Source organism: Passer domesticus, chromosome 1, assembly GCF_036417665.1.
Source record: "Passer domesticus isolate bPasDom1 chromosome 1, bPasDom1.hap1, whole genome shotgun sequence".
NCBI lineage: Eukaryota > Metazoa > Chordata > Aves > Passeriformes > Passeridae > Passer > Passer domesticus.
In genome coordinates, this window is record NC_087474.1 from 102,126,740 (window position 1) to 102,142,017 (window position 15,278).

The following is a 15,278-nucleotide window of genomic DNA, read 5'->3' on the forward strand; positions in this document are numbered from 1 at the left end:
CTAGAGATGGTGATGTGTACTTGAAGGATGCATGAAAATGTCCAGCTTATTGATTACAATCATCCTACAGGTGATTCACAGCTTCCAGAGACCTTGCTTGTGTTGGTGCTTGTGTCTAGGGCTGCCATACTCCTGTAATTTGCTTTTTACCTGGACCTGCCCTATACAAGGCTGTATTGGAAAACAAACTTTCAAGTTACATCCTCGAACCAACAAATTGGTGTGTTATTTTGGGGGGAGTTAAAAACATTCATATTCTCTGTTTTAACATATGAAAAACTCCTCTGCTTTGGGCTCTGTTTGGGTTTAGTTGGGTTAGTTGGTCTCAGGAAAAGTTAACACACGTGAGCATTGTTATTCTGTAGAACTAAAATGCAGCTTATAGGAATTGGAGTATATAACCTCATGCTGTAAATAGTTTCTCTGTGATCACAATCAAACCATGTTTTCTAAAGGTACCTTATTTGGTTAATTTATTGTGAGTGTATTTTATTCTGCAGTCTATACTTTCTGACCAATAAAATGCCACTCAGACACTTAAATCCTGATCAAGAAAAAGACAGGAGTGTTATCAGGCCCTCTTTGGAGGTGCTACATGATGAGTTTTAACAGGAGATATTCTACAGATAGGACTTTTTATGTGCTGCTCATCATGCTCTGAGCAACTTCTTTGAACCAGCTGGTTCAGTCACTGTCCTCACCTCACTCATTTCACCAACATTTCTTTTTCTGCTGCTTTTAAGGCCCTGTTTCTTTATGGTATTATTAAAAAAAAAAACTAATATTGGGTACCCAGTTACATTGATGAAAATAGGCTATTTTCCAGTAAATCATAACTGATGTGGAAAATACAAAAGATGATGGAAGTTGTGAGGTCTGATGGAAGCACTACTCATTTTGCCGTACGTTGGTGGGGAGGATATATCCAAGTTTTACAACCTAACAATTACTCAGACTCAATGCAACTGAAGCAGAAAAGATGAATAATCAAGCAATCTTAGTCTAACACTAGTCAGTTGCACAATTTTTAAAGAATGCAAATGCTCATGGGTCAGTAGGTGCTTTTAATTTCTCCTCCTTAAGTACATGAAATTGTTTGTTAGAAATGATGCTCCAGCTCGCTTTGCTGTGGGAGGCTCTTTTGTGAGATATTCCAGATTAAAACAAACCTATATGTTCTAGTAACACAAAGGAACATTTTTGTTTGAAACCGGTGGGTGAATAAAATTCTTTGTTGAAGTTTTTTAAAACCTCTCTGCAGGCCGTGTGGAGAATTGCCGCATGCCTCTCATATATTCCAAATTTCTGCCATAGCAAGTCCCACTGGTTTCAACCACAGGCTCTTTTGTTTTCTGTACTCGCCTTTGTAACCCTCAGCAAGTGGAGGCAATGCCAGGAGTTGTGGAAAACAAGAGCGAGAGGGTGTGAGCCAGGCCTACACTGCTGCATTCCTCTGCAATGGTTGGCCACCGTGGGGGCTTTGTTTCAGCTCTTCTTTGTGAACCAGGGGCACGGATAACCAAGTGCCCAGCTCTGTGAAGGCATGCAGAGTGCAAGGCAGTTTCTGCAGCCAAGTAGATTGGTTTTAATTACAGTCTGAAGATCAAAAATTGTTCTCACTCGGGATGCTTTTAGCTTTTTTGAATGCCTCTTTTTTCTTGTTTCTTTTCTTAGTTGTCCTCACAAGCAAACAGTACCTTACACACCACAAGACTCCTAACAGTCCTGACCCACTTTGTCTTTCCTAGTAAGAGAATCATTAAAGTTGGAAAAGGCCTCAAAGATTGAGTCCCACCTTTGACTGAACACCACCACATCAACTAAACGACAGCACTAAGTGCCATATTCAGTCATTCCTTGAACACTCCCAGGAATAGTGACTCCATCACTTCCCTGGGAAGTCCTATTCAATGCTTAATCACTGGTAATTTCTTATGAGGGTGCTCCACTGAATTGCTGAAATACATACATTGCCCATTAAAAAAGACGATGATGAGGAAATTAAGCACCATGCAGTGACAGATGATGTGTAACTTAGGCCTCCCAGCTAATTTCTTGTAAGTTGAATCTAATATGACTTGCACAGTAGGTTTAAGAAAACAAAGGTCTGTTGCACCCCTGGTTTTAAGCCTCAGCATCATCAGTAACAGGAGAACACATGGAGCTGGAATGCAACTGCTGCTCTGATTCCTGTGGTTGGAAATGCCTCACTGACTGCTTTGCTTTCATCTCCTTCTTTGACATGGGCTGAACAGACTGGCTAAATTTATTCACTAAGAACACAGAGGAGAGGGAGTTCTTAAAGGCATAAATAATACAGGGTGTACATATGATGTTCTTTTTTCTCCATCAAGTCTGAAACCTGGCTCCTGGCGTGCAGCCCTCTCAGTGGGTAATGGGATGTTAACACATTTCAGCCCACAGTAACCACATGTGCTTCCCATTAATATCCAGACTTTGGGCATGGACTGTGGGTTATTACTGCACAGACTTGGAAGTGTTTTCACATCTCTGTCATGCAGGTGCTAGGAGTTGTGTGTGCCTTGGTGAAAACACATAAAAGATTTCCAGCAAGAAGACTCCTGATACATCAAAAATCTCTGACTCGGACAGTATTGCTACTTTTTACACACTGCTACCATAAAGCGTGATTGCCCTCAGCAGAGTGATAATGCTGCACATAAGCTGTAATGAATATACAGCTTATTTTTAATTTCTAATTTTTATTTTGTAGTTATGTCACAGAAACAACCCTGTCAAATCATGAAGTTGTCAGCAGAACTAAAAATTATGTTTGCTGATTCCCAAAATGAGATTTAGGCATGTTTATCAGAGTTCCACCATAACAGCTAGAAGTCACATTGCTGTGTGTTTTCACCTACTCATTCATTGGTTGCATTATGGTTTTACTGGGTAAGTTTTAAAAGTCAGTATAGTTACCCTACCAAAAAAGATACTACAGCAACAAATTCCGCACTGTGCTAGTACCACCTTACAGGGATCCTTCTCCCAAAAACTGTTGGCTTTACTGCAGAGCAATGCTTATGGGTTGTATTTATCATGAAACTGGTGCTCTTGTAACAAGCAGTGGTTCACAGTTACAGATTAAACAATTTGGGATGATGAAGTCTAGCAGAATTAAGGGGAAAGAAAAAAAAAGTCAGGCTATTGATTAGCCTACTGAATTTGCAAAATTTTTGTTATTATTAATACTACTACAGCAGGTTTTTCATTCAATGGCCTTTTGAGAAGAAGGTTGCTAGACATTTCAGGAGAGATTTTACTCTGTCTCTTAGCTAGTAAAATAGGTAATACTTGTGAATTGATGCTAAAGTATGTCAAATGTTTGAGGGTTTGGTTTTTTTTTTACATTTTGAATAGTATCAGAAATAAAGTGAGAGGAATCACACTTATGTTTTCATACTGTAGTAGATAGTGTCTGAAAGAATTTACATTCTCCTATGCAATTTGCAGTTTCTTCCCTACAGCATAATTTGATGTTAAAAAGTACATATTCCTATTCTACCTGAGTGAACGCAGTACTTTTCTTTAAAATATGAGCATAAATAATATAGCTGAAGTGTCACCTGCAAAGACAGTTGATTCCATACCAGGATGTGAGCTACATTTTCACCCTCCCCATCAAATGTTTTTGTGTTTTCATGTGAGCTCTGCTGTAAGGCCAAACTCTGATAGCTCAGAAGCTGCTCTTCAGCAAGAGTGGATCAGGGAGGGCTTGGAGAAATTAGTCTGAAAGAAACTGTGCCAAGACTTGGGTATTAGTAAAGGTCTAGCAATTAATAGATCCTCTTTGCCCTATTAATTTTCAGTCTGGCATCAGCTCTTAGGGGGCATAATGCTTTCTGCAGAGAACAGCTAAGAACTGGTATTTCATGAGGTACCAGGGATTCAGGAAAAGCAGCATTTGTCAGGCACTTCTTATAAAATGTGAGGTGGAACTTTCATTCACCCAGCCACAACAATGTAGTCTAAATGTCTGAACCTATGTTGTGCCTTTACCAACAGCAGTGCAATAACTTTCAGCAGGCTCAGCCACTGATCCTCATTGACCCAAGATGTAGTATAGAACTAAACTTGGTCTTATTTTCAATTTAGTCAATAGATGTAAATACTGGACCAGGTGAGGTTTTTCACCTTTTACTGTATTTTTAGTACTAAGTTTTATTGTAAGGAAAGTTATGTCACAGCAGACCCCTCATTCACTGCTTCAGCAGATCAGTGTAGAAATGTGCTCAACTCATCAGTGGAGTGGAAACACCCTCACAACTCTTTTATTCTAGTTTGGTATATGCTGTAAAAGGTCTAATGAAAGAAGTGAGGGAGGGAAATCAAAGGAGTGCATATTATGCTTAGCAGGTGGCTTCTCATTTTTGTGGTGGTTTAGTCTGCAGCTTGGTTAGCCCATGGAAAAAGCTGAAATTCTTGTACAGAAAAATATCATTCCTTCAGTTATGCTGAAGCTATAGAGAAAATTTGCCTTTGGGTGTAATTTTTTTCCTGAAAGTGGTAAGCCTTGGCAAGGAGGGAGGGAGGAGAGCAAGCTGTAATGGAAGTGATCTCTTGGCTAAGTGCAGTAGGAGTGTTAAACTCATGTGAGTTTAACTGCATCATGAGATACATGGGCACTTCTCTCTGAAATTCACTGTGCTAGAAAATGGGGAGAATGTTTGTTTAAAGGCTAAATGCACCAGCACATCCATTCTGGTTGTGTTCAGAGCTATGTTTGTTTCACAATTATACTGTATGCCATCTATTTCAAACAGAAATATTTGTCCAAAATTGATTCCCAACTGTTTGACAAGTATCAGACTAAACCCAGTAATTAGGTCTGTGAATTGAAATGTCTGATGGCATATTGCCTTCTAACCATATTAGAGAAGTTAGGCTAAGAGCCATTTTTTGTCTGCAGTGTCTTAGCATAATGAGGATGAATCAAGCTTTTGCAGTTCAGATTTAACAATGCAGACATAATTCTTTCCTCTGTCTCCCCAAATACTTCTGTAGTGAAGCCTAATGGCTGTGGACATGCTGTTCTGCTGTGGGCTGTGCTGCAGTAAAAGTCCAAACCAGAAGCTGTTGTGAAATTATTTCAGCACAGAGTTGGACCCCAGATATCCTCAGCTGCAGCATGTATGTAGTGATGATGGATGTTTTTTCTCTGGCCTTTTATTCTTTTAAGTGCCTGATATTACCACAAGTGTTATTAGAAGCCACATGTTCCAAAACAGTGGTCTCAGCCTCTTAAATAATGCAAGGCAACCTATTACTGATACATTTGTCTTACTGTTACAGCTTACCAGAGATCTTGAAATCTCAGCTGTGACAGTTGATTAATTCCAGGTGTTACCTTTTCTTGTTCAAGTGACTAAACCTAGATTAATCAATTCAAAAAGTCAGATGTTTTAACTAATATTTTATTGTCAGCATTTCAGTAAAAATACTGAAATAAACTTAACTCAGAATTGAGGACTATACTACATTGTATTTCACTATCCAGTTGACATTTATAGAAAAGAGAGGACCTAAAAAGTAGAAAAGGACAAATACAGATTATATTTCATTTACTGAGAAACAGTGCTTTATATATAGATGACTTAAGCTAAAATGAAAAGTTGATTTTGAAGTTCAGTGATTTCCATCTTCATACCCTGGGAAAAGAAGGCTGAGAAAAAGGAAGTGTAATCGATCACAGCAGCCTGTAGTTATGATAAAGTGTATTAAATATTCAGTGTTACAAAGTTGATCAATGTACTTTCTGGCATTTGTAACAAGTAAATAGTACTTAAGATTTCATACAAATATTTAAGCTGCTGTCATGTATAATCAATATTTTCAAGATGCTGTGGCTGTTGGTCTAAGCCTCTCTTGAGAACCCAAAGTAAGGTAATATACTTCAGCTTTGTCAGCTTCATCTTCCTCGTTGGTTTCACAGCATTTGTAGAGGGAGTGGCAGTAGGAATGTGAGAGGAATTACAAGTATCTGCAAGAAAGCAAGACTGGAAAGGAGTAGGAGGAGATGAAAAACTTGTAATCTTTTTTAAAACTCTTAGCTTAACAATGTCTTTCCGGGCTGTCCTCTATATGGAAGAAGACTGCAGACTGCTGTGCACTCAAACGGGAATGGTGATAGAGCAGCCCTTCCAAGTAACCCATGAGAAGGATATTTGTATCAGAGGTCTCTCGATTGGAAATTGTCCTTTGCATAGAACAAATTTCCGTGGTTGTTGAGAGGAGTTGTTTGAAGCATTGGGCTGAGAGGTCCCAGCCAATTAGCAGCTTTGGGAAAAGAGTTATTTTCATTCTCAAGAAATGGGGTAAATGATCAATGTCTAATCAAGCACCAAGGCCACAGTAGTTTTGAAAATACTTATATGGGACCTAACTCCTGTTAAGGACAATGAAGGATTGGATTTATTATTGTTTCCTTGAAAGCACCTTTGGACTTTTCTCTTTGGTTTTATTAACAGACTGCTAAGAATTTTTTGTCCATCTATATTCCTCTTCTTGGAAGTCACTTGGAGTCCCATTTCTTCTGGCTGTTTTTGGGCTAATGTGAGGAGAAGTGCTTTTCTTGTGCTCTCCTTTGTGCAGCTCTCAGGGACCATATGCACTTACATATAAGTAGAAGACACTTCCATAGCCTTCCAGTTAATGTCTCTGACAATGCATCCTGCTGTACTTCATTTTACAAGGATTAGCAAAGAAGTGCTTAAGATATCCTCCTCCCTGGGAAACTTTCTCTTATACGAGTGATATGGTACAGGTCCTGTGCTCTATTTTAAGAAAGAGCTTCATCTTCCAAAAAAAAAAAAAAACCCAACTTAAAAAAATAGTAGCTATACACAGCATTTACAATAGGTTTTAATAAAAGTCTGAATATTTGTTTTTAAATGAACAAATAAGCATACATTTATATAGTCCATTAATTCTGGATGTCCTTAGGACATTATTAAAGTGATCTGTCTCTCCAAATGCACTGGAAGACTTTGATTAGTTAGCAAGAGTATTAGCAGTATCTCTCTTACATAGTTTTATATATTAGAGAGGACATAAGCATGAAGAAAATTTAGAGGCAAACTTAAATGTGTGCTTTCACTGCTGAGATAAAGCCTCCAGGAAGATTTATACTTTATAGCTCACTGCGTATGCATTGGGAGAAGCTACTTTTGTGGCACAAATACCCTTCTTTGTTGCTTACCAATACCCGTATTCAGTGGCACAAAGAACAACTGTTGTAAAAAATATTAGTATGCAGATGCTCTGGTGTTTTGTTAATGCATTTAATTAAATACAATAACTCTTTTGTTTGCTTTTCTTTTTCTGTTCTTGAATGGATTTGTATTATGGTATAGAACCTAGGCTTCGAGTTGCTGTTTAAAATGTTTTGCAGTTTCAGAATGTGTCACACGTCCAAATTAGTTACCTTTCTTTTGTTCTATTAAGAAAGTCATTTGGGTATGTTAGTAGTTTCTAATAAGTTTGAGCACATCTTTTCAGGAAAACTCAAATTCCAAAGTTGCCAGCAAATATTTCCAGCATTAATGAGGTCTTCAGTGACAGGCACTGGTTAAATAATTGTATTCCTGAGAGACTTTCAGATGTTTTAACCTAAGAAATTTTTCTTGAACATTTTCTAGCTAAAAGAAATTTTTAAAAAAGCACAGCAAAACTGTACTTTATACTTTTATATGAAAAACTGTGGCAGTAACGTGATTGAGCAGTTGTAACCTATACACAGGTTTTGCAGAAGCCATCATTACTGTCGTGTGTTGTTACCCATACAATTATTTCAGAATTATTCTCAGCCTGAGAAAAGGTTTCTTTAGTGCCCTGTGGATGGGAAACCATATGAAATGACTGTGTCAGGTCTAAAATGGCTCTGCTGAATCAGCAAAGTATTTGAGCCCAGGGTACTTTGAAAGCACAGCAGTATTTGCCAGATCCTATCCCTCCCATGTCAACAAGGACCAAATCAGATGAGGACGTACAAAGGTAATTAGGAGACCCTGAAGATAACATATGGCTAACTTATTTCTGAAATTCTGAACCCCCTTAACTCCTAAAGACATTTCTGACACAGAGTGCGTGGGAGGTGTGTGTGCTGAAGGTTGCTTCTCAAGAAATGACCTTCTGTTAGTCTTTTGGTGTTCCTTGGAGATAAATCATGTTCTTCAGTGGGTGCAGTTTCCTTTAGAACAATAGGAGTCATAGTCAACCATAAAAACCTCCATAAATCTTTCTGTCTCTGATAAAGGAGCTACTACAGGTGAAGGTAGGGCTAAGTGTGTTGCAGCTGATGTTTCTCTTACTGGGTGCATCAGAACACAACTCTGGAGAAGGCGGCAGGTTACCACAGGGGTCTGTCTTGGCACCTTTCTTGGCTAAGAAAAAAAGCTTTGTCAGTTGCTGGTAATTGTTCTTGTCACTTCTAACTAAATACAAATTGGACAGTTTGGCTTTAGGCCTTCAGCATCAGTGCTAGGACATTGTACCCGGAGTGCCAGGATCATCATATATGGACAAAAACTGTTGTGATAGGCCAAGCAGAAATTGCAGTTTAGTGCTCTCTTTTTTGAAATGAGAACAATTTCAATAGTGGGGCAAAAAAAACCCCTTCCCCTCACTGTGCTTGTTTGATCCACATTGTAGTTACAGCGAGGGATTCCAAATGAAGCCATAAGCTTTGACATCATGGAGAGGGAACGGGCATTTGTGAAAGCACAGATCTGTAATTTTTTATTTTTTTCCCATTTTGGAGAAAGATGGCATAATTAGAGTTGCAGTCCTCAAGGGAAAGTACAGGAATTCTGATTACTCACTGAAAGTATCCTCATCCACAAGCCTTCCAATAAAGTTAGTTTCAGTCACACTTCAAGTAATCTTTCAATTTATTCATAAATGTGTTAAAAAAAAACAAACAAAAGAAAACCAAAACCTATACACACATACACACACCCCCAAAAAACCACCTAGAACTACTGCAAATTTGTGTGAGAACATCATTCTGGTTTCAGTTCCAAGATAACTTAATGTTCTTTAAGGCTGGAAGAGAACATAGTTTCATTACAACTGCACATATTAAGGGTTTTGTATGAAATGAGCATCTCAAGGCAAGGGAAAGAAAGCAGCATTGTTCCAGGGCTGTTTTTCACAGGCCTGTATTCATATCTCATCCTTGTTGTTTGCAGGAGAGGCAGATGTGAACCAGAACAATGGGACCTCCACGAAGAGCCCAGCGGTGACAGACTCCAAAGGCACAGCAGACCCGAAGAATGCCTGGCCCGAGGCCAACCCAGCTGACAGGACTGGTCGCCCCCACTTGATCCGCCTCTTTTCCCGAGATGCCCCAGGAAGAGAAGACAACACCTTCAAAGATCGGCCCTCAGAGTCAGACGAGCTACAGACCATCCAAGAGGACAGTGCAGCAGCTTCAGAGAATTCGGATTTGATGGCTTCACAAAAACGCTCCTCTTTCCGGCACGGATCAAAACTGGCATCTGCGAGCACTATAGACCATGCCAGACATGGATCCCCACGGCACAGAGACTCGGGTCTACTTGACTCGCTGGGCAGATTCTTTGGAGGTGAAAGGCACGTTCCCCGGCGGGGCTCGGGCAAGGTGAGCTCTGAGGAATAGAGAACTGCAAGGCTACAGCAAAACACAGTACAATTAAAGAGGCAGGGTGGGTCTGAAAGAAAGGTCTCACTGCTATAGGGCAAGAGTTGACCTAGCCAGCAGGATGGTGCTTGTAATATAATGCTTGGCTTTGAAAAAACAGCAACAAAAAAAGCAGAGATCTGGGAAACAAGAGAAGTGACTCTGGGTAGTACATGGAGTATTAGAAATCCAGGGGTCTCTAGAAACATTACTGGGAGGAATTTTTATGAGCATTTAATGTGGTGTGCTGTGTGTATTTCTATGCTGTGCCATTTAGAGATAAAACTTCAATCTGCTTTTGTGTGTTGTTCTTAAATATTTGCAAAAGGGAGCTGGATGAGAGCACTAAATGCAAGACGATCTCCACATATCTTGGCACTAACTGAGGGACAAACTTGGAAATAGATGTTAGAAAAGGAATTGTAGCCAGATTCTCAGCCTGCTTGTGCAAGAGTATGTTTAAGGTCAGTTGACAGCATTGCCAGGGAGATGGCTTGACAGATATTATCCTGAATCCCAGGTGTACAAAATAATCCAACTGCTTTATTCTGACAAGAAGTTGAGATTTATTCCAAGCATATCATATTAGAAATTGCATAACAAGCCATTTCTGCACTATCAATTCAAAACCAAGGCATTGATGAAAGGATGTTGATTAAATTCTTCCCTTTTCCAGGATACCTGCCTTCTCTGATAAATTATGCAGCTGGCATATTAGTTCACTGTTACTCAAGTGGCAAAGTTTAAGATGTTTTGGCTGTACCTTTTGCCATGTAAATGATAAATGGAGTCTTGTGTTTGTGTGTCTACACACTACATAAGCATTCGAATGGAACTGCTGTAGGGTGTAAAATTTTTAGCTGAATTTGTTGTAGTTGCTCAAATTTTGTGTTGCAAAAAGCAGCATTCGTAGTTGCTGAGCCTAAATTTTTTAAAATCCTTTGACAACCTTTGAGGTCTGTTCAGTGTTCCAGCCTGTGATCTATGCTGTCTCTCAGTGCTGCACTGGGACAGGACACAAACTGCCCTGTGGTGTAAAACTGATCTGTGGTTGTCCATGTCCTTCACAGCTCCACACCTGGAGCACAATGTGTAATAGCCCTTCCCTGAAAAGTTGTTGTAATGTAGAGACCACTGGATGAAAAATACTCTAGAAACTTAAAACCAGAAGCTTCTCACACTTGTGGGCAGTACTAAGCAAGCTGGGTGTTTTGTTCTTTTTATTTCTCACCTTTACCAACTTGGTCCTGTAACGCTATTGACAAAGTTTAAGCAGCCAGGCAGTTTTTTCTGTAGTAACATTTCTGTGTGTAATGTTCCTAAATGCAACAAGCAGTTGCTGTGAGCATGAAGGAAACCTTTTTCTTACTGTTACTTCAAATAACTGAGACTGTTCCCAGCTGCTATTTTCTGGGACCTGGTTGGCCAGCTCAACTCTTGCTGTTTTGTTCATGTACTGTGTTACTCAATGAAAAATAGTGTATGAAATGTTCTTTGTACACCAAGGCGTGACAATACCAAAAAGTTAGATTCTGCATACAGAATATACAGAGGTATGTGCATTTCTGCGTGGCAATAAATCAAACCAATTAACTCAGTTTTTTAGGAGTAATGACTAAAAAATGTCTGCCAACTGTACAAAGTCTGTATTCTATCCTTTGGCGTGAACATGGTTGCAATGATTCTCTATAGATTTTGATGTAATTATGTATGAGAGGACAGGAGATCATGTATTTATCTCTGCTGTAAAATGCTATTTTGAAGAACTTAAATGTCTGCAAAACAGAACAGAATTATGGACAATTCTGACATTTTTTACCAAGCAGGAGTAGTTGTTTGGGATTTTTTTCCCTTAAGAATAACTACTCATAATGTTACAGAGTCATATTTGCAGATCTGAGCTGGAAGCACAAAGTTGAATTATTTTGGCAAAAGTCTGTCACATCAGGACTTCCAGTGCCAAAGCATCTCTAGCACTCTTCCACACAATGATAATATTGATGTACATCCTAGGAAACATTCCTAGGAAGCTCTCTTGTGGGAGGCCTTCAGTGTGGAAAGTATTGAGCAAGTGGCACAGTCATTTCAACTATTATTTATTTAGCCTCTGAAACAATGCCTTTTGGTTTCTTGTATCAAGAAGGGCTTGTGGTATCATTTATTTATACAAGAGTAGACAGAGGAAATGTAGATGGCTCATTTGTGCTAAATAGTTGCTGCCATTTGCTGAATTTTGTAGAGGATCGCTGATAGATGATGAAGGTGTTCATGGACCAGCCGAAATAGAATGAAGTCCCTTGGCAGTATTCCAGACTTCACTAAGTAAACAGGTCTTTGGTAAATCAGATACCACTTAAAGCACCTTAAAGGATGAATTTCAAAGGCTTGAAAAGTTCCTAGAGCTGCAGTGGTTTTTTGCTTGCACTTTTTTCTTTCTTTATTTTGAAGCATTTCAAAGCAATTCTGCAGCTGCCTTTCTTGCAGTCTTCTTTTTTCAGCCAGCCCATGCCTCAGTGGGAGCATCTCAACTACCCACACCAGCAAGCACTGGAATGCAAAGACAACACTTGCTCTTTGTACAGATTTAGGGCTGACATTCAAGCAAAACACATTATAAATTCTTTGTGGAGGCATTTTCTTCTTGCATCCATAGCTAAGAAGCACATTAATGAATAATATTCACTATTGTGTCCAGAAAGGTGGGGTAGGAACAATGCTGGGACTGTTTCATGGCCTCCTTTTCTTGTGTGGAGCAGGTTCTCCCCTGCTCTGCAATTCTGAAGTTAAGTTGCATGGGAGTTGTTAAAAATAGAAATACTGGAATGTACAGAAATACTCCTTTTCCTGTGAGGGGCAGCAAGTGCATTTGCCATTTTTTCCCCCAATCCCATTGTGATTTGGATAGATGAAGCTCAATTAAAACCAGCTTGAATTTTGTACTTTTAAGAAAAGCTTTTGAAATACGGTATTTGAAATAAAACTGTTGTTGTGCACAGCTCAAATTTAATCGTATTAAAAAAGAATTTAAAATGGTGACAGAAATAAACTGTGGTGCAGACATTTTAAATAGCATGAAAAAGAGAGTAGCATAACAATAAATTATTTCCTTTCTAATCTTTATAGAATATTTGGCTAAGCAAGTTTGTTAAAACAATCAAATGTTCTTTGTGCCTCCTAGATTCTGAGCCTGTATTCAACTTCAGTATGTACTGACTGCTATTTTGTTTCTTTGATGCAGTTTTTTATGCTTTTGTAATCCTTTTGTTTATGATTTTATTTTCTTTTTCTACTAAAGTTTGGATTGTGAAACAAGAACTTTTCTGTCCTGGTTTAACATTTTGCATTAACGTACTAAACTTTAAACTACACTTGTGGCACAGATCAAACAAACCAAAATATGTGAGTGACAGTAAATAATAGGTGAGGTAAGACTTAGTGAAAGATTAAATCAATTCCTCTTTTACATTTTGCTTCAGTATTGTATGCAATCTTGTAACAGTCTCCTGTTGTCTGAATGAAGCCTTGCTCCTATATTTCCTTCCCAACTTCTCTGTGTTTGGGTTCAAGAAATATGGAATGTAGAGATGGGGCTTCCCCATGCTACAGACAGATACAAGGCAGGAGCAGCACTGGGCTGAAGTTCCCAGCTTGAGCAGAACCAGGGTTTGGGATCAGCATTTCTGAATCAGCAGTTCCAAACCCACTCCTGAGCTCAGCAGTTGCTAGAGTGGGGATCTACAAAAATGGTTGCGATAACCATGCAAAGGCAAAAAGATTAGGAACCACAGTTTTAAATAATGCCATGGAGGGAAAAAATAATTAGAATATTTTTTCTTTTTTTGCACTTGAACTCTATTCACATTTCTTGTGGAAGCTTTAATGTATACTACAGCACCATGAAGAATTTGAAAAGCAGTAAAATCAGTGCTAGTCTGACTAGTATATGATGTGATTTAAGTAAATACTTACTGTGATTTTAATTTCCAAGTCCAAGTTTTCAGGGAGTGGTATTGCTTGTGATAAAACCTGTTTTGTAAAACCTGCTGTGCAAGCAGTATGCTTGTAAAAAAATTTATAGAGTCTGTAGTGGTTGTAACAATAATTTTGTTTTAATCTTTTGCTTTTTATGTGCTTTATGTATTCATTAAACTGTTTACATCACAAAAACCGGTGTACTAATGATTTAATTTGTTTCAAATGCTTTAATCCATTAACAGAAGTTGCAACAAACTACTACTTGTATGTGACAGGTTTTTAGTTCACTAAGAGGCGGTGTGTTCTTCTGCAAAATTCAGTTAGAACAGTGCATTGGACAGAAGGGAATAGAGAGGTTTCCTTCTGGAAGAAAAGGATAGGCTTTGAATAACCAAAGCTCCTGAATCCGATGTTCTTACTGAATCTGGCCTCTCATTTGTAGCAGCCTAAAAATGAATTAGTGTAACAGAACTGCCAGTGAAGCTCATTTAGCTTGTGCAGTGGTAGAACCTCAGACTACTTTTGATCTGCCTGGTTTAAAAAAATCACCTGTACAAAACAAGGAAATGCCAACTGGTGAGTACACACACCCTGTGAGAAGTGAAAGGCCTAAGAGCCAACACCATGGGATTGACTTTGACATGTTCATTTAACACCTGCGTGCCCATAAACATGCTATTTGTGCCTAATAATTAACACATTATTTAATGCACTGGAACTTACATTTTCAAGGAACTTACTAATTGAAGTAATTATTACAAGGTACTAGAGGAATTTGAGAATTGGACTAGGTTGTATGCTTTTTGAGTGGTACTTCAAAGTGCAAGCACTGAATTTTGGTAAAGTATTGCTTTGTGCTCACCTGACATCAGCTGCATGGCATGGTTTGTTTAGAAATGGGACAAGTATTTGGGGCTTGCTGATTTGTTTTACAAGTTAAAGAGGAGGTCATGACGGGGGAGAATGCCTGTGTGCTCTGCTGCTTTAACTGTATTTTATATGGTCTTGTGCCTCTTACATTCAGGAATGTATTAGTAACATGTTCAGGCTAAAATAAAAATTAATCAACTAAAGCATTTAAAGAATCTGTTTCTAATCACTCCACAAAAGGTTTTCTGCTTTCATTAAACTTCTAACAGGATTTTTCAGTTCAGTCTTTGCTTGACTATTTCTAGAGTCTTCTAGCCACTAATATGATATAACAGTAGTATGTGTAAGTTGCATGCAGAAGAGCTCCAAGGATCCTTTGGAGCACTTCAAAGCTTGGTGCCCTTTGCCTGAGCCTGATGCAGAGCTGGTGGAGGAGCAGTGATGGCAGCTTTGGGATCTTTCAGTGGGAATTGGCCTCAGCTATTCTCAGCCATGCCTCTCTTGTTCACCTGCATGGCCCCTCAGCCCAGCTGAGAGTAAGATCTGGAATTAATTTTAAAACCGTATATCAGAGTGGGGTGTTTGTTTAAAGAAGTGCAAGGGCCAAGCAGGGATGTACATACAGATGGCCAAAATGTACGCACAGATGGTCAAATAGAACTTTTAAAAAAATTTACCACAAGGATTTTCTCTGCCTAAGAACAATTTAATGTTTACCTCTCTGCAGATGAAGCAGTTTGATAAGTATGAAATT

At 38.8% G+C, this 15,278-nt stretch overlaps 1 protein-coding gene across 7 annotated transcripts in view; it reads left to right on the forward strand.

Moving 5' to 3' along the window:
• The window catches only part of MBP (myelin basic protein), a 109,502-nt gene that overhangs the window by 81,357 nt on the left and 12,867 nt on the right, over positions 1-15,278 (forward strand). For 4 of the 7 annotated variants that reach the window (XM_064431864.1, XM_064431858.1, XM_064431852.1 and 1 more), the window contains exon 4: positions 9,210-9,640. In XM_064431864.1, the coding sequence (XP_064287934.1) occupies positions 9,210-9,640 (431 nt within the window). Of the gene's footprint in view, positions 1-9,209; positions 9,641-12,857; positions 12,882-15,278 lie in introns of all 7 variants that reach the window. The other 3 variants (XM_064431851.1, XM_064431850.1, XM_064431855.1) reach the window with 1 other exon arrangement.